Source organism: Silurus aristotelis (genome assembly GCF_946808225.1).
Source record: "Silurus aristotelis genome assembly, chromosome: 25".
NCBI classification, from domain to species: domain Eukaryota; kingdom Metazoa; phylum Chordata; class Actinopteri; order Siluriformes; family Siluridae; genus Silurus; species Silurus aristotelis.
Genome location: NC_139598.1, coordinates 1481877 through 1506099, shown reverse-complemented (window position 1 = coordinate 1506099; position 24223 = coordinate 1481877). Strand labels below are relative to the sequence as shown.

Below are 24223 nucleotides of genomic sequence, written 5' to 3'. Positions count from 1 at the left end.
ATGTGATACAAATCAAGTATATGATGACATGTTAATGAGCAGATGACAAAATAATGCATTTTTATGGCTTTCTGTAATACAAGCAACTTAATAAACATATATGACAGAAAACTTAGCACAAGGAGCTCAATACTAACAGCAATCAACACTGCAGCAAACACTACAAAGGTAAGAAAAATGTCTACAGAGTAAGCTAACTAGAGAGATTTAACTAATACTTTACTTTTATTAATATTTAAATCCTATTTTACACTCTGCTACTTTTACACAAATAATCCCACACATTGGTTTTACATCAAATAAGAAGTCCAGTGCTTTACAGTGGATTATTCTGAGTTGATATTCACGTGGAGGACCCCTGCTGAAAGTGTCATTTAGCAAGATCAGGAGAAGTGAAACTTTCATTAAAATTTACCCGTAACAGTAACTCAATTCCAGTTCATTTTCCCTACAAAAGAACATCAGAAATTGACAATTTCTATTTTTGCAATGAAAGAGTTATAATGTGTTAATGCACGTACAGTTTAACAGTGTAGCTACAAGCAAGTGAATATAATATTTGAGCAAAGATGATTGTGTGAAGAAGAAAATAATTGCACGAGGGGAAGATAACAGTGTTAATAATCCTCACTCGCTGAAACCCACTTTTGCTTATTTCTTTGTTTTTCAGAGATTTGGTCCAGTAGGTCCTGTCTGTAGCGTTCAATCTTCACCTGAGCAGCCTCCTTGTCCACAGAAGCCCCTATTGAATTGGAGAAAAACCCACAACAACATTATGAAAAATACAGAAAATGTACAGGTTTTAAAATCTAAATCCCAGCACTGCATTTTAGCTATAGCCAATCAAATTCAAATTCCAAAATCCGGAATGATTCAGGATTTGAATGTAAATGATTCCGGATTTGAATCGCCGAGTGAACGGATCCGACTCTAACGAGTCATTTGATTGACTTGATTTGCCTTTTTTTTTCATGGATTTGCTGACATCCAAACATTTTGAGCCTGTGCGCTTTTCTTTTTGACCATTTCTATTAAACATTTTAACAAATAAATGAAAAAAAGGCAAAATAATAACCATAGCACCGCAACACACGTTTATTCACTCGGATCCATTCACTCAAGTGATTCATGAGTCGAATCCTGTATCCGGCGTCCACCTTTGTGACGCTTTTGCGCGAGCAATTCGGAGGAATCTGATTGGCTCGCATGCTGCTCACGTGACCCTATTTACGTTTATAAAGCCCAACTACCGAGAATCTCGCTTAGTTTAGTTATTATACCCAACAACGCGTTCTAATTGAGCGCTGAAAATAACGATGGGAAGTCGCGTTATGCCTTATATGCAAATGAAGGTGCAAAAATGTGTTTTGTGTATTTTGAATCTTTCTCTTACATTTTCTTGTGTTAAAATGAAGCACTTATTGCAGATCAGCACAGGGCAGAGAAGGGGACAGAAAAAGTAGAATTACTTCTATATTAAGTAATAATTAAAGTATCTTTCTGTACCCGGCCCTGTGGAATAATATAATCTTTACAACTTTATATGATTCTTAGTTTTCTCCCAAATCACAGGGACTGAAGAGTCTCGGTAAAACACCAGAGGAGCTTAAGACCCGAACTGCGTCTGCAGTAGCTGACAGGAGATACAGAACACCCCAATATAGAGCTGATAGGTGTGTTACGCTAATAAACACAAGTCATTGCAGTTAATTTGCACTGGTGTAGACAAAAGCACCCCCAAACATGTCATTACACTGATTGTATTCATGCTGAAAAGGTTTAATCTGGAGACGAGAAAGGAAAGGTTTCCTGCTGTTAATGAGGAACACAGACAGACTCGACTGCCCCCAATTAAGCCCAGGTACTGATATAAAACAATTACAGTAATTGGATTGTTTAATGTTGGGATATTACTCAAATGAAAGTGCATTAAACAGTTAATAATGCAATTGCAGAAAAATTATTTTTCTGTTTGAATTGCTTGTGGTATACAAAAATATCTGGGAAATAGTTTAGTCGAGTTTTTCAGTTTACATTTTAGTCAGGTTTTTTGTTCCTCTAAATCAGGGTATCTGTAAGAGAAAGAAACACCAGTTTGTAAAAGAATGCATAAGATTTTTTACGCAGCTTGCTCCTTACAAGCATTGATATATATATACAAAAATGGGCAGTGCTGTAGATCAGACTTTTGTGTTTTTGATCAGCTTGGTGTGGGATGTAGAGCCATGGTGCAGTTAGAATCGGGATGCAGTGATGTACTGAATTGAAATTTGCTTCCTGATTGTCCTGCAGTTTATTACCACTACGGGCACGAAGCAGAGATACCAACAGGAATAACCAGACAGAATTTGCTACAGGACTTAGAATTGGTAAGTAGCTTCATCACCTCTTAATAAAGGCGTACCTGATTATACAGACTGTATAGAGCCTTTGATTGGCTATAGCTGAAATGCAGTGCTGGGATTTCGATTTTAGAACCTGTACAGTTTCTGTATGTATTTTCCATAATGTTGTTGTGGGTTTTTTCAAATTTAATAGGGGCTTCTGTGGACAAGGAGGCTGCTCAGTTGAAGATTGAACGCTACAGACAGGACCTACTGGACCAAATCGCTGAAAGGCAAAGAATGAAGCAAAAGTGGGTTTCAGCGAGTGAGGATTATTAACACTGTTATCTTCCCCTCGTGCAATTATTTTCTTATTCACACAATCATCTTTACTCAAATATTATATTTACTTGCTTGTTGCTACACTGTTAAACTGTACGTGCATGAACACATTATAACTCTTTTATTGCAAAATAAAAATGGTCAATTTCTGATGTTCTTTTGTAGGGAAAAGGAGCTCAAATGGAAAGTTGTTTCTCCAAGAGCCCTTGACCTAAAGACCAAGGTATTCAAGTCATTTTACTTTCTATAAAGCCTATGTTGTGCCTCTGGTGTACTGTAGAAAAAAGAAAAGGTTGTAAAAGCATGTTAAAAGTTCAAATGAAGTAAAAAAAAAAATTACATATTTGAGTTTTCCATATTTGAATCTCTCTCTTAATTTTTCTGGTGTTATGATGAAGCACTTGTTGCAGGTCAGCACAGGGAAGAGAAGGGGACAGAAAAAGAAGATGAAAAGTTTTGTTTTCTCCCAAATCACAGGTACAGAAGAATCTCGAGAAGGTGCAGTATTCCACAGGGAACAACCGGAATGACCCTGTGCTCAGCACTGCCCCGACACCAACACGCAGAAGTTTAGAGGACATGCGTAGACGCTTTCACGGTAAGCACGGGAGTCAGCTTTATGGCACGAAGGAGGAGCTGAACCCTTATGAGGGGGAACCAGAGGTTGCAGTTGATGACAGGGGACACGGAACACCCCAACATAGCGCTGATAGGTGTGTTACACTAATAAACACAAATGATTGCAGTTGATTTGCACTGCTGTAGACAAGAGCTTCCCAAACATGTCATTAAACTGATTGTGTTCCTGCTGAAAAGGTTTAATCTGGAGAGCAGGAAGGAAAGGGTTCCAACAGTTAATGAGGACCATCATAAAGAGCACAGATGGACTCAACTGCCACCAATCAACACCAGGTACTGTATTGCTGTAGATCAGACTTTTGCTAAGTGTTTTTGATCAGCTTGGTGTGGGATGTAGAGCCATGGTGCAGTTAGAATCGGGATGCAGTGGTGTATTGAATTGAAATTTGCTTCCTGATTGTCCTGCAGTTTATTACCACTACGGGCACGAAGCAGAGATACCAACAGGAATAACCAGACAGAATTTGCTACAGGACTTAGAATTGGTAAGTAGCTTCATCACCTCTTAATAAAGGCGTACCTGATTATACAGACTGTATAGAGCCTTTGATTGGCTATAGCTGAAATGCAGTGCTGGGATTTAGATTTTAGAACCTAAACATTTTCTGGATGTATTTTCCATAATGTTTTTGTGGGTTTTTTCCAATTTAATAGGGGCTTCTGTGGACAAGGAGGCTGCTCAGTTGAAGATTGAACGCTACAGACAGGACCTACTGGACCAAATCGCTGAAAGGCAAAGAATGAAGCAAAAGTGGGTTTCAGCGAGTGAGGATTATTAACACTGTTATCTTCCCCTCGTGCAATTATTTTCTTATTCACACAATCATCTTTACTCAAATATTATATTCACTTGCTTGTAGCTACACTGTTAAACTGTACGTGCATGAACACATTATAACTCTTTTATTGCAAAATAAAAATGGTCAATTTCTGATGTTCTTTTGTAGGGAAAAGGAGCTCAAATGGAAAGTTGTTTCTCCAAGAGCCCTTGACCTAAAGACCAAGGTATTCAAGTCATTTTACTTTCTATAAAGCCTATGTTGTGCCTCTGGTGTACTGTAGAAAAAAGAAAAGGTTGTAAAAGCATGTTAAAAGTTCAAATGAAGTAAAAAAAAAAAATTACATATTTGAGTTTTCCATATTTGAATCTCTCTCTTAATTTTTCTGGTGTTATGATGAAGCACTTGTTGCAGGTCAGCACAGGGAAGAGAAGGGGACAGAAAAAGAAGATGAAAAGTTTTGTTTTCTCCCAAATCACAGGTACAGAAGAATCTCGAGAAGGTGCAGTATTCCACAGGGAACAACCGGAATGACCCTGTGCTCAGCACTGCCCCGACACCAACACGCAGAAGTTTAGAGGACATGCGTAGACGCTTTCACGGTAAGCACGGGAGTCAGCTTTATGGCACGAAGGAGGAGCTGAACTCTTATGAGGGGGAACCAGAGGTTGCAGTTGATGACAGGGGACACGGAACACCCCAACATAGCGCTGATAGGTGTGTTACACTAATAAACACAAATGATTGGGGTTATTTTTGCACTGCTGTAGACAAGAGCTTCCCAAACATGGCATTAAACTGATTGTGTTCCTGCTGAAAAGGTTTAATCTGGAGAGCAGGAAGGAAAGTGTTCCAACAGTTAATGAGGACCATCATGAAGAGCACAGATGGACTCAACTGCCACCAATCAACACCAGGTACTATATTGCTGTAGATCAGACTTTTGCTAAGTGTTTTTGATCAGCTTGGTGTGGGATGTAGAGCCATGGTGCAGTTAGAATCGGGATGCAGTGATGTACTGAATTGAAATTTGCTTCCTGATTGTCCTGCAGTTTATTACCACTACGGGCACGAAGCAGAGATACCAACAGGAATAACCAGACAGAATTTGCTACAGGACTTAGAATTGGTAAGTAGCTTCATCACCTCTTAATAAAGGCGTACCTGATTATACAGACTGTATAGAGCCTTTGATTGGCTATAGCTGAAATGCAGTGCTGGGATTTAGATTTTAAAACCTGAACATTTTCTGGATGTATTTTCCATAATGTTTTTTTGGGTTTTTCTCTAATTCAATAGGGGCTTCTGTGGACAAGGAGGCTGCTCAGGTGAAGATTGAACGCTACAGACAGGACCTACTGGACCAAATTGCAGAAAGGCAAAGAATTAAGCAAAAGTGGGTTTCAGCGAGTGAGAATTATTAACACTGTTATCTTCCCCTCGTGCAATTATTTTCTTATTCACACAATCATCTTTACTCAAATATTATATTCACTTGCTTGTAGCTACACGGTTAAACTGTACGTGCATGAACACATTATAACTCTTTTATTGCAAAATAAAAATGGTCAATTTCTGATGTTCTTTTGTAGGGAAAATGAGCTTAAACGGAAAGTTGTTCCTCCAAGAGCCCTTGACCTAAAGACTGAGGTATTCCAGTCATTTTACTTTCTATGAAGCCTTTGTTGTGCCTCTGGTGTACTGTAGAAAGTATGTTACACATACCTGATTATAAAATTGTATTTATACAACATGCTTTTTGTTTTAGTATATGAGCAGGTATCTGCCCTGCCCCCCAGAGACTGATGAGGTTAATCAGTTTGGTGCTCAAAGGAGGGAGCATGACGAGCACAGATGGACTCGACGACCTCCGATTAACGCCAGGTACTGATTTAAAACTATTACAATAATTAGATTTTTGATCGTTGCGGTTTAAGTGAAATTAAAGTGCATTACAGTCAATGAGGCAATTACAGAAATAAATTATTTTTTATTTAAAATTTTTGTGGTATAAATAAATATCTTGGAAATGGTTTAGTCGGGTTTTTCAGTATAGATTTCGGTCAGGCTTTTTGTTCCTCTTCCACGGTTAAACTGTACGTGCATTAACGCATTATAACTTCATAAATGACACTTTCAGCAGGGGTCCTCCATGTGAATATCAGCTCAGAATAATTCACTGTAAAGCACTGGACTTCTTATTTGATGTCAGACCAATGTATTTGCACAAAGGTAGCAGAGTGTAAAATAGGATTAAAATATTATTAGTAAAGTATTAGTTTACTTTTATTTCTATGAGTTTACTAGTAATCAAATAATATCCTTTCTTACTGCTATATTTTCTGTAGTTTAAGCACAAGGCAAATATTTAATTATTTCTCTATGGTTGTGGTTCAGCAGATGGTTCCAGTTGTATGTCGGTTTAAGATTTTCCCCTCTGTTTTGTGTTTATAAAATCTCTAATCTTTCTATAGACCACCCTTGCAGTATGGCTTTTCTACTACTGCAACTGGGACCGGAGCATATCCCTCTGGTAAACACCAAGATCCCAATGACCATTTTCCAAGATACACGGATGAGGCCAAACAACAGGTAAAATGTGAAAGTACATTAGCATCTGAACTGTTTACTTGTACATTTGTTAGTAAAAGTTTTGTTTATATATCTTATTTCTTTGTAACTGATATAGAAAGGATGTAGTTCCTTACAAATTGTAGTACTACATTTTTAAATGTGAGCACCTTTGGTGTACTGTGGGGGCAGGAGAAATGAAACCAGCCAGTCAGTCTGATGAATCCAGGGGTTTTACAGGAAGAAAGCAGGGAAAAGAGTATTTCAGCATTTTAGTACTATAACAGAAAACCCAGATGCATAACAAGACCTGCACAATGAACGTCGGAATATTAATAATTTGGTAATATTACGTCATTTGGAAACTAATTAGGTGTTTTTGTTAGCCACAGATTGAAGAAAGAAAGAGATGGAGGGCAACAGAGAGGGTGGAGAATAAAAGGTTCGAGGCTGATTTGGAGGCAGAGAGGAAAGCCTATGAGTCGTGTGGACAAGGAGAAGCTGGTAGGCCACTTAGAATAACCACAGAAACTTCATCTGTATAGCTCTACCAATTCCTTATTGTTTCCCAATGTCTCTTTATATATGTATATTTTTGAAGTGTCTTGTCGATATGTTAAATTTTCCCATCGCTTTAACTCTACGCATACTCTCATGTTATGATTTTTCATTAATATTTTATGTAGCTATTTGGTCTGAGCCCAGATTGCATCAAGATTCTGTTGTTAAATTGTATAAAACCCTCACAGACCTGCATGTGGCCAGTTTTGTACATTATAAATCTAAGAAGTTAAACAATACATTTTTTTGTCCATTTTTAGGTGATGTAAAGTTGATAGTTTTCTGTATTTAACAATACCTTAAGTAAAAATAAAGTGCAAAGTCATGCCCTTGTTTTTTTTTCAATAGGGTACTCTTTTGTCCAACCCTCGCCATACGCCTTTAAAAAGAAGACCAGTGAGATCCTGACGCCCCAGCAACTCCGCAAGCAGGAGGAATACGCTGAAAGTCTGAAACGGCAGGTATGGAGCACTTCCCTACACATATTCACCAAATCTGAACTGCCTCTGATGCATGTGATGAATTCTGTGTAAATAAAAAACAGATTGAGGAAAAGGCAGAGATAAAAAAAAAGCTGATGCTGGAACAGGATGGGATGAACTATATAGCCGACTGGTATACACAGCAGCCAAGGAAGATTGAGGAGAAGAAAAAAGTGATTGAAAACCAAAATAAAATGGAGGTATGTTCCTTATATTTCTTTAACACTTAGCACTTCCACATGAAACCAAAATATGACCTTTATTTTATTATAATTTTATTATTTATATCATATATTATATATCATATAGAAAGGATGTAGTTAATTACAAATTGTTGTATCACATTTGTAAATGTGAGCGCCTTTGGTGTACTGTGGTGGCAGGAGAAATGGAACCAGCCAGTCAGTCTAATGATTTCAAGGGTTTGACAGGAAACCCAGATGCATAACAAGACCTGCACAATGAACGTGGGAATATTTATAATTTAGTAATATTGCGTCATTTGGAAACTGATTCTGTGTATTTGTTAGTCACAGATTGAAGAGAGAGAGAGATGGAGGTCAACAGAGAGGGTGGAGAATAAAAGGTTCGAGGCTGAATTGGAGGCAGAGAGGAAAGCCTATGAGTCGTGTGGACAAGGAGAAGCTGGTAGGCCACTTAGGATAACCACAGAAACTTCATCTGTATAGCTCTACCAATTCCTTATTGTTTCCCAATGTCTCTTTATATATACATATTTTTAAAGTGTCTTGTCGATATGTTACATTTTTCCCATCGGTTTAACTCTACGCATACTCTCATGTTATGATTTTCCATTAATATTTTGTGCAGCCATTTGGTCTGATCCCAGATTGCTTTAAAATGATGTTGTTAAATTGTATAAAACCCTCACAGACCTGCATGTGGCCAGTTTTGTTCTTTATAAATCTAAGATGTTACACAATTACTTTCTTTGTCCATTTCTAGGTGATGTAAAGTTTATTGTTTTCTGTATTTAACAATGCCTTAAGTAAAAATAAAGTGCAAGTCATGCCCTTATTTCCTTCTGCAGATTCCTTTTTTGTCCAACCCTCGCCATACGCCTTTAAAAAAAAGGCCAGTGAGATCCTGACGCCCCAGCAACTCCGCAAGCGGGCAGAATACGCTGAAAGTCTGAAACAGCAGGTATGGAGCACTTCCCCTCACATATTCACTAAATCTGAACTGCCTCTGATGCATGTGTTGAATTCTGGGTCAATAAAATACAGATGGAGGAGAAGCAGAGAGAAAAGGCAGGGAAGAAAAAAAAGCTGATGCTGGAACAGAAGAAGGAGGAAAATAATTTAGCTGAATGGCAAACACAGCAGCAAATGAAGCTTGAGGAGGGAAAGAAAATGATTGAAAACCAAAATAAAATGGAGGTATGTTCCTTATTTTTCTTTAACTAACACTAAGCACTTCCACATGAAACTAAAAATATGACCTTTATTTTATTATTATTTTATTATCATATATTATATATTATATAGAAAGCATTTAGTTTATTACAAATTGTTGTATCACATTTGTAAATGTGAGCGCCTTTGGTGTACTGTGGTGGCAGGAGAAATGGAACCAGCCAATCAGTCACATGATTTCAAGGGTTTGACAGAAAACCCAAATGCATAACAAGACCTGCACAATGAACGTGGGAATATTTATAATTTGGTAATATTGCGTCATTTGGAAACTGATTCTGTGTATTTGTTATTCACAGATTGAAGAGAGAGAGAGATGGAGGTCAACAGAGAGGGTGGAGAATAAAAGGTTCGAGGCTGAATTGGAGGCAGAGAGGAAAGCCTATGAGTCGTGTGGACAAGGAGAAGCTGGTAGGCCGCTTAGGATAACCACAGAAACTTCATCTGTATAGCTCTACCAATTCCTTATTGTTTCCCAATGTCTCTTTAAATATGTATATTTTCGAAGTGTCTTGTCGATATGTTACTTTTTTCCCATCGGTTTAACTCTACGCATATTCTCATGTTATGATTTTCCATTAATATTTTGTGCAGCCATTTGGTCTGATCCCAGATTGCCTCAAAATTATGTTGTTAAATTGTATAAAACCCTCACAGACCTGCATGTGGCCAGTTTTGTTCTTTATAAATTTAAGAAGTTACACAATTACTTTCTTTGTCAATTTCTAGGTGATGTAAAGTTTATTGTTTTCTGTATTTAACAATGCCTTAATTAAAAAGTGCAAAGTCATGCCCTTATTTCTTTCAATAGATTCCTCTTTTGTCCAACCCTCGCCATACGCCTTTAAAAAGAAGGCCAGTGAGATCCTGACGCCCCAGCAACTCTGCAAGCAGGAAGAATACGCCGAAAGTCTGAAACAGCAGGTATGGAGCACTTCCCTACACATATTCACCAAATCTGAACTGCGTCTGATGCATGTGTTAAATTTTGTCCATTAAAAAAAAAGATGGAGGAGAAGCAGAGGGAAAAGGCAGGGAAGAAAAAAACGCTGATGCTGGAACAGGAAAAGGAGGAGAAGAATATGGCTGAATGGTATATGCAGAGTACGCTTGAGGAGAAGAAAAAAGGGATTGAAAACCAAAATAAAATGGAGGTATGTTCCTTATATTTCTTCAACTAACACTTAGCACTTCTACATTAAAAAAAAACCTTCTTTTTATTATAATCTTGTTATCTATATCATATATTATATATTATATAGAAGGGATGTAGTTCATTACAAATTTTTGTACTACATTTGTAAATGCAAGCACGTTTGGTGTACTGTGGTGGCAGAAGAAATGAAACCAGCCATTCAGTCTAATGATTTCAGGGGTTTGACAGGAAGAGAGCAGGGAAGAGAGAATATCAGCATTTTAGTACTATAACATAAAACGTCTCTAGGTTACGTATGTTACCCTACCTCCCTAAGGGAACAAGACGCTGCGTCGCAACATTTTGGGAACGTGACTGCGTTGTCCACGTCCGGAAATAATGTGTGTAATCAGTTGAATTGTAGGCGCTGCATCAACGGCACGGTGACATCATGACCAGGAAGCTTTAAAAAGCACATAGAGGAAGCGCTGCAGGGATGCCTGCAGTGTGGCGTGGAGATGCAGCATCTCGTTCCCTCAGGGAACTAGGGTTACATACGTAACCTAGAGACGTTTTCTTTCAGGAACTCGAGCTGCGCCGCAATGCTTTGGGAACGAGAGTCCAATACCGCCAGACTGACCAGTCCCTGACTAGTGTGTATGGGCACAGCTAGGTCGAAGGACAGGAGTGGCACTGAGGTCAAGGTTATAGAACCTGACAGAGGTCAGCGGGGTGGACCAGCCCGGAGCTTTGCAGATGTCTTGAAGGGACACTCCAGAGGACCAAGCCTTACAGGTTGCCACACTCCGGGTCGAGTGAGCTCTGACCACGAATGGAGCGGGGAGACCAGAGGACTCATATCAGGGAGCAATAGCATCAATAATCCCCCTGCTCAAGGTCTGCTTTTTTTGCAGAGAGACCACTCCCTGGAGGGCAGTAGCAGACGAGCAGTTGATCTGACTTCCTCCATGGACTGGTCCTTTGGACGTAGCTTCTCCTGTCTAGAGCCTCTAAAAGAGGAGGATAGAATGCCTGTAGCCTAACAGGTCATGGGATGTCCAAGGGCAGATAGCCAGCAAAAACACAGTCTTGTCTGTGAGATGCCTTAATGAAGCCTCGGCCAGAGGCTCGAATGGGGGCTCAGACAGAGCCTCCAACACAACGGGCAGGTCCCACCCAGGCACTCTAGGTCGCACAGGAGGCCTCAGCCTCCAGTTGCCATGAAGAAAACGCATCACTAGTGGGTCTTTGCCCAGTGATTGCCCCGCAATGGGGGCGTGACACTTCTCAGAGGAATCTCCAATAGAGGCTGATCAAAGAGGGCCACCAGGAGAAGATAGACTCCATCCCAGCAAACTCTCTCCATAACTCCCGGGAGCAGCACGACAGAGGAGCTGCCATTACCTGGGTCTCAACCCCTGTCTCGACAGGGTGTCTGCCACTTCGTTAAACCAGCCCCGGATATACGCTCAGTGAGCGGAGTTTTCCTTGGACCCACAGGAGGATCTGGCTTGCCAGCCTGTATAGGGGGCATAAGTGCAGACCTCCCTGATGGTTGCTGTACTAGACCACAGAGGTGTTGTTGAACCGGATCAACAGGTAGTGATCTCTGAGGTCTGGAAGAAAATGCTTTAATGCTAGAAACACCGGGCTCTGAGATAGGAACTCGGCATCTCTCATAACGGCCGTATTCATTGCCTTGTTGCCTTGTTACCTTGTTAGTACGGAGGGGATTGCCCTTCCTTGAGAACCCACGGATCCTGAGCCACCACTAAAGGGGTCTCGTGCAGGAGGCCGAATGGAATCACTTCACGCTGGTGCCATAAGCCCGAGCCGTCTCTGGGACTGCTTGACAATAAGTGACTGCCCTTCCCGACAGATGGAGGCAATGCTAGAAGAAGAAAGCTGCACACGCATAATGGTCGAATACCATATGACTCCTAGATAAGTGGTTCCCTGCAATGGAGAAAGCACACTCTTTTTGGTATTCAGCCGAAACCCCAGTGCTTTATGTGAGCAAGAACGACATTTTGATAGCGGACCACTAATGACTTTGATCGAGCTAGGATCGAGTTGAGGATGCGGATGCCCTGAAGACTCAGGGGAACCAGAGCTGCATCCACACATTTCGTAAAGGTGTGGGGTGAGAGAGCAAGGCCAAACGTAAGAACCCGATATTGGTAAGCTTCGGCCCCGAAAGCGAAACCTCATGAATTTCCTGTGAGAAGGGAGGATGGATACATGAAAGTATGCATCCTTTAGATCTACCTCTCATCTCATTAGTGAGCGGTTCAGCTGACGTAAATCTAAAATAGGATGCAAACCACCATCCTTTTTGGGATCTATAAAGTACCGGCTGTAGAACCTGGACTCTCTGTCTGATGTAGGGACCACCTTGATGGCTTCCTACCTCAGTAAAGTGCTCACTTCCTGTTCCATGACCAGAGCCTGCTCGGTTTCCACCAGGATGGGAAAAACTCCATCATAATCTTATTATCTATGATATTATCTTATCATCTTACCTTCTATATTATATATGTAGTTCATTACAAATTGTAGTACTGCATTTTAAAATGCACCTTTGTTTTTATTTTTTGTTTTTTTGTATTTAAAGAAATTAAGGTCTAAATCACCGCCCGTCCCTGCATTACAAAAGAAAGTACAGCAAAGTTCTTTCAGACCCCCTTCAGGCGAAGGTCAACGGTTCTTCATAGACACCATTGTAAGTCATGTACAAACACAACACTTGTGAAGAAAGAGACTTAAAAGTGTTTTAACAGGGAGACATCGGGTAGGGGAGAATGTCAACATTTGAGACCATGGAGAATTTATGCAGAAACCCATGAAATTCCAAAATGTTCATACTATTTCTTGCCACTGTATATTACATCGCGCATGGATAAAGGTGCTGCTGTGGTTTAAAGTACTATTTTAACTTTTTTGATTATTTCGCAGCAAAACACCCAAAACCAGGAGATGCTTCTTCATGCTGAAGATCAGCACAGAGAGGAAAAAAAGGAAATGAAGCAGGAGGCACAGAGGCACAGAAATGAGCAGGAAAGGCAAGCTCAGCTGGAGACGGTCAGTGCAATTATTGACTATTGATTACACACATTATTTAAAAAACGTGGCCAATGCAGTCACTTTCCCCAAAGTGTTGCGACACTCGAGTTCCTGAAAGGGAACCCAGATGCATAACAAGACCTGCACAATGAACATACCCTGTCAGAATATTTATCATTTGTTAATATTGCGTCATTTGGAAACTGATCCGGTGTTTTTGTTATTTACAGATTGAAGAGAGAGAGAGATGGAGGTCAACAGAGAGGGTGGAGAATAAAAGGTTCGAGTCTGAATTGGAGGCAGAGAGGAAAGCCTATGAGTCATGTGGACAAGGAGAAGCTGGTAGGCCACTTAGGATAACCACAGAAACTTCATCAGTATAGCTCTACCAATTCCTTATTGTTTCCCAATGTCTCTTTAAATATGTATATTTTTGAAGTGTCTTGTCAATATGTTAAATTTTTCCCATCGCTTTAACTCTACGCATACTCTCATGTTATGATTTTCCATTAATATTTTGTGCAGCCATTTGGTCTGATCCCAGATTGCCTCAAAATTATGTTGTTAAATTGTATAAAACCCTCACAGACCTGCATGTGGCCAGTTTTGTTCTTTATAAATTTAAGAAGTTACACGTTTACTTTTTTGTCCATTTTTAGGTGATGTAAAGTTTATAGTTTTCTGTATTTAACAATGCCTTAAGTAAAAATAAAGTGCAAAGTCATGCCCTTATTTCCTTCAATAGATTCCTCTTTTGTCCAACCCTCGCCATACGCCTTTAAAAAGAAGGCAAGTGAGATCCTGACGCCCCAGCAACTCCGCAAGCAGGATGAATACGCTGAAAGTCTGAAACGGCAGGTATGGAGCACTTCCCTACACATATTCACCAAATCTGAACTGCCTCTTATACATGTGATGTTGAATTATGAGCCAGTCTTATTATCTACGATATTATCATCTTACCTTCTATATAATATATGTAGTTCATTACAAATTGTAGTACTGCATTTTAAAATGCACCTTTGGTTTTATTTTTGGGGTTTTTGAACTCAAAGGAATTAAGGTCTAAATCACCGCCCGTCCCTGCATTACAAAATAAACTACAGCAGAGTTCTTCCAGACCCCCTTCAGGCGACGGTCAACGGTTCTTCATAGATGCCTTTGTAAGTCATGTACAAACACAACACTTGTGAAGAAAGAGTCTTAAAAGTGTTTTACCAGGGAGACATCGGGTAGGGGAGAATGTCAACATTATAGACCATGGAGAATTTATGCAGAAACCCATGAAATTCCAAAAAGTTCATACTATTTCTTGACACTGTATATTACATGTATAAAGGTGCTGCTGTGGTTTAAAGTACTATTTTGATTATTATACTTTTTTTGCAGCAAAACACCCAAAACCAGAAGATGCTTCTTCAAGGTGAAGATCAGCACAGAGGGGAAAAGGAGGAAATAAAGCAGAACGCTAGGGAGGCACAGAGGCACAGAGACGAGCAGAAAAGGCAAGCTCAGCTGGAGGAGGTCAGTGAAATTATTTACTCAGTATTTACTCCCACATCTGTGCTTGTACTGATGATGCAAAATGTTCTGTAAACCCAATGTAATTCAGGTCCCAAACACTGCCGGTGTTAAATATAAGCCTAGACGACCAGAATCCCCCCAGACCACGTATAATCCACGACGGAAATACTTCCAAAGACAACTCGGTAAGTCATGTATAAACATAACACTTGTAAATGACGAGTCATAAAAGTGCTAGATTTCTCCTTACAGTGTATATTTCCACAGATTTGCTCTTTTCCAACTCCCCACTGGTTCCTGCACAGAGTTCATAGGTCAGAGCAGCAGGTACATCACCTTTTTTTTAACTTAGAAGAAGAAAAAAAATTTTCCTTGGAAAAAAGTTTTTATTTGGATACGACTGTCCTACATTATGAATTACTGATAATTAATTAATACCACACATTGATTGTGATGCGGGACTGTGTTGTGTGTGTTTGAAGAGCAGCAGAGTGTGATCAGGGTGCTGTCAGTTCTGTGTAGACCCCTCAGAATTAAGCAGAAACAGACTGAAGGGCAGCTTCGGTCTTCGCACAGTCGACTGACATGTTGTTTGGCCGGCCAGCTCTGATGAATGATGGCACTAAGAGCTTGCAACACCTCATCCATAGAAGCATGCGAGCGGTGGAAATATAACTGACAAACATGACATGAAAGTTTTCCGTACGCATGATCTCTGTATTTGGTGCATGCAACAGCCAGTAACTCCTTCTTGTGTCTCTGTGTCTGTGAAAGTGCGAAATGCAACTGGTTTGCCATCCTGCATACAGGCAGCACGAGTCCATAACATGAAGCATGGCATGTTAGGCTTTTTTTTAACATCATAGTATGACAAGACATGATGTGATGTGATGAGGTGAGACATGCAGGTAGTTGGGTAGAGGACAGGGGGGGAATGGAGACAGATGATCCGCTATGGGGCCCCCTAAAGGGAGAAGCCGAAAGAAGAAGAAAAAGATAGTATGACAAGACAGGTGGTGGTCAAACATGATTGTATGCAAACATGAGTATCAAATGCTTGTTGGTGTTGCTGATACCAGCACCATGCAGTTACTTTGCGTATTAGCTTCTTTAAGGGTGCTGCAAAGTCACTAAAGTTCTGGCACTGAAAAATCACTGAACTTCCCCAGGTAGTTTGCTATTCTAATGAATAGCTGCAATGCTGCTACATCGTTCGGAGGTGGCATTTCAGAGATCACCCTTGTTTTGTGCAGAGTCTGCGTTTAAGCCTTTGGTAGTAAAAATGTGGCCTACAGAGCTGACTTGGTTTAGATGAAATTTGCGTAACCAACATAGAGGACTTACGGTCAAGTTAAACGGTCAAGTCAAATTGTTAATTGCAACCCTCCCCATTTATCTGGGCTTGGGACCGGCACTAAGAGTGGCTGGGGTCGGTTCCCTGACCGGGGATCGAACCCGGGCCACAGCGGTGAGAGCGCCGCATCCTAACCACTAGACCAATAATTTATTCAATACAATCACTAAGAAATAAGTTTAAGGAAAGTGCGGACTGAATTGTAGGAAATGTAAAACAATTTTATTGTCTTGGAGAGGTTCACATATTTCCGACTCATGTTTTATTTTCTGTGGGTGGAGCTATAGCATGATTGACCCCACTATTTTGTCTCCTACTGCTGATCAGGCACCAAATACATTTTATCATCAACGGTGTGAAAAGAGTCAGAAAGAGCCAGAGGTCACATACATGTGTATATTGTATGTGTATATATGTATATATATATATATAATTAAAGAAAGGATGAATAAATGTGTTGCATTTTTTATTATACTTTGTAATTATATTTTTAATAAAAATGTTTAAACAGAAATGTGTGTTGCATTAATCGCTCTTTATTAAAATTAGTCATTAAAATGAATTTGCGTTAATAAACGCGTTCATTATGAAAGCCCTAATAAACACGATATAATAATCAACAACAATAAGGTTATTATTGTTATTACAAATAATAGAATTTGGAAAACATTTGAAATATTGTTAATAGGTAATAAAGTGTAAAATGAAATACTGAACTCCATTATACCCCCTCTTTTTAATGACTTTCATATTCTCCATACCATATCTGGTGACCCTGCTGTAAGTCTGTTTAAGTTCAAATGGGACCCAAATGCTTTTTCAGGATTTAAAACAGAGACTGTTGGGCATCACTGAGTGAATATGCCGCAGCAGCAAGAGTTCTTACTAGGTCAAGAAAATACGATCATATAACCCCAATCTTATCGTCCCTACATTGGCTTCCTATTAAGTTTCGAATAGACTACAAACTACTGCTACTCACTTATAAAGCACTAAATGGTTTGGCTCCCATGTATCTATCCAGTCTTTTAACACGCTACAATCCGTCACGCTCCCTGAGATCTCAAAACTCTGGGCTTCTAGTAGTTCCTAGAATAGCAAAGTCCACTAAAGGCGGTAGAGCATTTTCACATTTAGCTCCTAAACTCTGGAATAGTCTTCTTGACAGTGTTCGGGGTTCAGATACACTCTCCCAGTTTAAGTGCAGATTAAAAACATATCTTTTTAGCAAAGCCTACACATAACACACATCACACACATCACATCACAACCTTGTGCTCCAGAATATATGATTACATGCACATTATCAACTTGTGCTGTTAATATCATGAACAGCAGCTACGCTAATTCCTCTCCACTGCTTCTCTTTCTCTCCCCATCCCGAGGCATCCTGAGGTTTGGCCAGCTCCAGTCACGTCCCACCTCGTGAAGATTATGGACCTATGGATGATCATGGAGAAGTAGATGCCGAGTGTTTAAAGGCCCTGGCATGGAGAAGCTGATGCTGGATCTATGATGATCACAAATTGTTCTGTATTGTTGAAAGATTTATGACCAAACTCTTGATGTCACCCATATGAGGATGGGTTCCCCTTTGAGTCTGGTTCCTCTCAAGGTTTCTTCCTCATATCATCTAAGGGAGTTTTTCCTTGCCACTGTCGCCACGGCTGCTCATCAGGGACAAACGTACACCATTCACCTTTACTGTTGTTTTCTGTAAAGCTGCTTTGAGACAATGTCTGTTGTGAAAAGCGCTATACAAATAAACTTGACTTGACTTGAATATGGAGAAATTAAAGTCTTTAATAGAGGGGTGTAACAGTGAGTTTTGTAAACGGATGAAAATAACGCACAGTGCGTGAAAGTAAAAAGTTGTCCGAAAAATAAATAGTGAAGTCAAATATTGATACTAGAAAAATCTACTTGAGTCAAGTAAACAAGTATTTGTACTTTGTTACTTTCCTCCTCTGCTCAAAAAACAGGGGTTAAACAAAGAACTCGAAAAACAACAGGAGACTCAAAATACAAACACAGAAATAGAGTCTGTAACCCCAAACAGTAACCAGCAATACATCCGAACAAAAAGACAATGAACCACCAAAAAAGAACACAGAAAAGGTAACTTAAATCCACAGAGGACTAACAAGGAGCAGGTGAAAAACATTAAGACATGGTTAGGGACAAGGGGAAAGGCAATAGGATTGGGGCCCAGTGGCGGCATCTGGTGGCAAAAAACGGAAGCACAGTCAAAGAATTCGCCCAGACCCTCACAGTCTTGTGTGCAGAACTGTGCGTGTATAAAAAGAATAAAGTGTACCTGTGATAACTCCTCTGTAGTGTGTGTGTGATTTTTCGTCAAATGTTCATTTCATTGAGCTTAAGTCCCCAAAATTATATGCAAAATGAGAAATTTTCACATTTCTAAACAAAAACTATCCTTACACATAGGCTACAGCTTGTTCTTTTATACGTGAAACACGTGCATACTGCATGTTTTAGAATGTTTGTGATGTATATGCTGCACGGTTCTTACAAACCTGATTAAAATGGCTTGCATTGTATTCTAAGGATTCAGAGAGCTCCCTCTAGTGGAAGAACTATGGCAAAGGCAGGCAGAATGAAAAACTGCGGCTGTTTTACTTTTCCAAGATTGGATGTAATGTTCTCTAATCTGCTTTATTTAAAGTTGTACCAAAAATATTGTTAAATGTGTTTTCAATTCATTGTTACCATAGAAACAGCTGAGAAATAGTTGTCTTTCACTCATGCGACCTAAGGCAAAGCAATGCCGAGTTTCTCAACTAAACCAAGGACTGAATACAAACTGTAAATTACGACATTCAGGTGTTCTTAGCAAGTTGTTTGTTAGCAAGTTACTGTAGCAACAAGTAGCTGGTCCAATTATTCAGGAATTTATTAGATCATACAATATACAAGATTTTTTTTTATTTTTATTTCCATACAAATTAATACATTGAAATAATGTGCATTCAACATATAGTGAACTTAAAGTGTATGATTTCTGATTTGATTTTGCCTATTAAAATTTTTAATGTGAATATTACAAATAAAATAAAAAGAATAACGATTTCAGAGATCAATTTTAGCATTTAAAAAAAAAAAAATTTTTAATACACATACTAACGTACAAACACTGAAATGACAAACAAGGCGGTACAATACAAGAGTATCTTATATAATGTCCTCCAATTTCTTAGAAAGAACAAAGTTTGTCCTTTATTTTCCTTTGCTGAAGTTGGCAACCCGGCTGATCAACCTGAACCACCTGAGCCGTGGCTCTGGCGTGTAGTAAATCATCCGAATCTGTGTGTGAGTGCCCTCTAGTGGATCTCTGGCAAAATGCTTCCTTCACCGCTCTACGCACACGGTAAGACGCAGCCTTGTACTCGTCCATGTCCCCGGTGTCGAGCCCCGTGTTGTAGGCAGCGGAACGGGATCTCAGAGCATCGCTGATGGTTTAATCCACCCACGGCTTCTGGTTGTGGAAACGTTCTGATGATGGTTTTCTGTACCGAATCATCCGCTAGTTTCCCGATGAATCCCAAAACCGCTTCCGTAAACATGTTGACGTCATCAGAGCTGCGACTCAACATTTCTTTTCCCGATGTTTTATTTCGGTATAGCAAACGGAAAGGTGCATTACCGCCACCTACTGATCTGGAGTGTGAGGTGAACATAGATTTGGAAGAAAGAAATACATAAAAAAAAATAAAAGAAATTAAAACCTAAATTCTATCTATTGTTCCTGTGTTTTTAAGGTATTTCATTAATAATTATTGAATTCCTAATTGCTAACACTCGTTTCCTAACAATACTTTTAAAGAAATATTGTTTCTATCCATCCTAAATCTTGAATTAATTGGAATCTGTCCCTTCCATATTCAGAACACTCATTAAGAATATGCCGTTAACTGTTTTTAATTCTCCACACTCACATTCTCCCGATTCATGTTTACCTATACCCATTAAACAGACTACAGTTTAATGCTGTATGTTCAATTCTTAATCTTAGGATAATGACATCCTTCCTTCTATTTCCAAATCTTTTTCTCTCATTTCCAACATACTCCTGTACCTGAAAGAGATGTCTTCCTTTAGACCCACTATTCCATAATTCTTGCCATTTTTTACTTACTTCAAATAAAATAACTTTCTTGAATTCAGCTTTATTTAACGCTACCTTAATATCTATTTGTTTATGATTTAATGCTTTCTTTGCTAGCAAATCTACTACTTCATTTCCATCCACACCAACATGAGCAGGTACCCAAAGGAAAGTTACCTCTACCCTTAGTTGCCTAATTCTAAACAGACTTTGTAAGATTTCAAATATTAAGTCTTGCCTTGCTTAAGATTTTCCACTTTTTAGACTAGTGAGAGCAGCCATTGAATCACTGCAAATCACAATTCTTAGTGGTTGGACTTCTTCAATCCACTGTAGGGCTAGCATGATCGCTAAAGGTTCGGTAGCAATAACTGACACTCGATCTGATAGTCTTTTTGCAATCTTTGTCTTAAAAGCAGGAATATATACTGCTGCTGCAGTTCTTTCAGACTCTGGATCCTTAGAACCATCAGTAAATACCTGTAGTACAACATAGTACTTTTCTTGTGTAATGTAATGTTGAACTTCTTCTCATTTTGTATTAGCTCAATCTTTTAAAGTTTTGTTTTGTTCGCAGAACTGTATATTAGACATCCATAGTCATAGTCATTCTGCTCCTGACAAGCACCTTAACACATTTATTACATTTTTGCATTTTTCTATCAATTTCTGAATATGTATTCTAAAATTTAATTAAGAATCCATCCACATACCCAGAAACCTTACTACATTTACTTGTTCCAACTTATATAAAAATTACTCAAACAGAAAGGCGCTGCATTAAATGTGTGTTAATATAAAGTAATTTGACAGCCCTAATAAGATGTTATGTTACGTACATTTATTACACGTTTTCAGAAAAATAAAATGTCACTAGTTCTTGAGCAGGTTCTTTCCTTTTCCATTGCAGCTTCTGAGCATAACAAAAGTGCAGTAAATAGAAAATTTCACAGCATGCATGCGAATATATACAATTATTTTACTCTATGACTGGCACATAAGGCGGCAATACAATAGATCAATACAATACATAGGGGGAAAGTGTTTTTAGATAATGAAGGATTCTAAAAGAGAAACACAGTGTGGCAGATTTCTACAGCAACCATTTAGAAGAAAAACCGAGCGCCGTGTCTCAGCGACGCCGTGTTCCCCGAAGCCGAGCTGCAGATCAGACAGACTCGAAGTGAATCGGAGCTTGTGCTTATAAACTGCTCTGATGAGATGTGAGAAGCAAAGTAGAGAAAGAAAACTGCATAAAATGATGTGTTGAGGTTTTTGTAAGGAGCAGACAGACACCGAGCCTCATGCTGTTGACTGAGTGCAAACATTTACCTCAGTCATGGAGCTCCATAAAGACGTTCCTTCACTGATCAGTGAACTAAAATACAGTTTCACCACTGCTGCATGTTTGAGCACAAAGTCAGATTTAATTTTCAATAGCAGAAGCTGAGAGGTTTATATTAAACACGCTCCCTCTAACACATTATCAGAGGGAGTCTCCCGTGTCCTCCAGCTCCTGGTGACTTTTGTAATGTGTGTATGTGGTGACAGAGGGGAAAAATTCATCAACAACAGTAAATGTATGCAATTAGCTTACTGTAAACCTTTTAGTTTATATTTATATAGTTGCATGGGTTGTTACTAACATCTGGTGAATATTTCATGTTAATAGAACCTTTAGAAATATATTTACTGAGAAAAAATTGTGACGTGTTCAATACTTATTTTACCCTCTGTGAGTATGTTTGTGTGTGTGTGTATATATATATAAATTTTGCGTTTACTTGAACTTGAAAAACCAAAACTGTTCCAGCATAGCAATGCCCTTGTGCACAAAACGAGCTCCATGAATATCTGCTTTACATGGTCTTTACATGGAAGATCTTGAGTGGCCTGCTATAGAGCTCTGATCTCAACCCTACTGAACACATTTGGGATGAATGTGAACACTGACTGCACCCCAGGCCTCCACACCTTCTCACCTTCATCAGTACCTGACTTCACTAACACCTTTGTGGCTGATGAACACACATGTCCACAAGAACACTCCAAAATCTAGTGAAACATCTTCCTAGAAGAGTGGAGGAAATGATAAGGGAAATCTGGGACTAAATGTGTAATGTGATGCTCAAAAAACACGTCATACTTAAGACCAAGTGTCCGCAAACTTTTGACAATATAGTTTTCGTTGGCCATTTCCAGCATAAGTTGCTTGTAATTTTACTTGTTTGTGCTCAGATTAGATTATTGATCTGATCTCTGATTTGTCAAATGAAGGTACAGTTGTCAACAGGAAACAGAAGTATTGTTGGAGCGCAAGTGGCACAGAATCGCTCCTAAAAAACACCAAATTTACAAGCGAGTAAAAAAAAAAATCTCAATTCCCAATGAACTTGTTATTAACAAAACTGACAAGTCGTCCCTTTGACCCGTCAGACCACAGCCTTTACTGGTGAAACTACGTGTCTTATACTTTGCCTCAAAGATCAGACGAGGTGCTTTTCATGCCGTTACATGGCAGCACTGTCGCATGGACATTTTTGAAATGATACTCTTATTTCTCACTACAGAAAACTATAGAAATACACATATGTAATGACAAGCTACATCTAAACATGGATAAACAATGTGAGAAATTGCATTTCAATGTGCAATTTGTACATTAATTTATTTTACTTATATACACAAAAAAGAAAGAAAATGTTTTATGGCAGTGTGAATGATCATAAAGAGAAATCTATCAAACCTAAGATATTAAATGTCTTTTAGAAATGAATGTCATCTTTTTTACTCATTTTTTTAATCCCTGAGGGTATGCACATTTCTCTGATAATCGAAGAACATCCATCAAAACCTGAAACACTAAACGTCCCTTCTTAAAAAATTCATTTATCTTTTTTTCCATTTTGGCCCTGAAGGCATGCGAACTGTTTACTCTGCATGTTTTATATCCGAGACGATTTGATACGATTAACAGTTGATGACTTGATTTCAATCAGATGAAGAAAGAGGTTTTGTTTTCTTTCTAAACGTATGTTTGAAATGGAGGACTTTAGTGTACAGTAGACAGTCTACTGCTTTAAATATGTGATGCGCAGGGATTATTCATGTTTCGCTTTATATTTCTTGCCATATTTTTCGCAGCATGTCTTAATTTGCTTGCTAACCTTGATTTTTATCAAAGTTCTCCCTCCTTCTCTCTCACACACACACACACACACACACACACACACACACACACACACACACACACACACACACACACACACACATTCTTCCTAAATTGGTAGTTCATACTGACCAGTCTGTTCTCCTCATGGGAAGAACAATGCAAACATGTGCTTCATCTGAGACATGTAAAATCACACTGTATTAGTTCATGGTACCTACCAGAACACTCAGAGTAAAGAGATCTTTCCTCTTCCACATACATGATCCTCTGGATGGTTAGACCTATTTACATTAACATCATTTGGCAGATGCCTTTACCCAGAGCTCCTTTTAATGATCTTATTCATACAGTTGAGCAGGTGATGGTAAAAGGCATTGATCAAGGGTTCAGGAGTGTCAGCTTGGTGGTGCAGGGATTTTAACTCATAACCTTTTCATCAGACATCCAGCATCGTAACCACTGGGCTACCACTTTCTTCTCACTGTAATTGACATGGGGTGAAGCACCAGAGAGCAAGTCCAGGATTCCTGTCTTGGAATACACAGTTATCCATGGCTGGAAATACAAGAGAGCAATTCTGCCCTTCATCAGCATTTCAGCTCGTGTTTTCCAGACAACTTGAAAAGATAGAATTATAGAATTAGTCCTGAGGAACATTCAAGATCTGCAAAAAAACGTACACAACATATTACTAACTTACATAAATGAATTCCGA

General features: G+C 39.1%; 1 protein-coding gene and 1 long non-coding RNA gene across 2 annotated transcripts; one reads left to right on the top strand and one right to left on the bottom strand.

The window, feature by feature from the left end:
• Positions 1-1281: 1281 nt before the first annotated feature.
• LOC310720109 (uncharacterized protein) lies at positions 1282-16585 on the top strand. The gene is made up of 28 exons (XM_083530454.1): positions 1282-1352; positions 1573-1673; positions 1805-1861; positions 2293-2369; positions 2539-2635; positions 2832-2889; positions 3144-3379; positions 3483-3578; positions 3714-3790; positions 3960-4056; positions 4253-4310; positions 4566-4801; positions 4855-5001; positions 5137-5213; positions 5384-5480; positions 5677-5734; positions 5853-5968; positions 6559-6676; positions 7042-7159; positions 7565-7677; positions 12884-12991; positions 13225-13350; positions 13563-13674; positions 14078-14190; positions 14388-14495; positions 14722-14856; positions 14945-15041; positions 15124-16585. The coding sequence occupies exons 1-28, from the start codon at positions 1317-1319 to the stop codon at positions 15168-15170; spliced, it is 2916 nt and encodes a 971-aa protein (XP_083386580.1). The 5' UTR covers positions 1282-1316; the 3' UTR covers positions 15171-16585.
• A 2713-nt stretch (positions 16586-19298) lies between these two features.
• LOC310719580 lies at positions 19299-22499 on the bottom strand. Its single transcript, XR_014531517.1, has 2 exons — positions 20715-22499; positions 19299-20464 (listed from the first exon to the last, which is right to left on the bottom strand). It is a non-coding gene; the product is annotated as an uncharacterized lncRNA (long non-coding RNA).
• Between the last annotated feature and the right edge of the window lie 1724 nt (positions 22500-24223).

What these genes read in the sequence shown, in the direction of transcription:
- LOC310720109 (XM_083530454.1), top strand. Translation starts at nt 1,317, where the DNA reads ATGGGAAGTCGCGTTATGCCTTATATGCAAATGAAG. An exon ending in CGGATGAGGCCAAACAACAG is followed by an intron (nt 6,677 to 7,041) that starts GTAAAATGTGAA and finishes TGTTTTTGTTAG; the next exon opens with CCACAGATTGAAGAAAGAAA. An exon ending in GGCAAGCTCAGCTGGAGGAG is followed by an intron (nt 14,857 to 14,944) that starts GTCAGTGAAATT and finishes AATGTAATTCAG; the next exon opens with GTCCCAAACACTGCCGGTGT.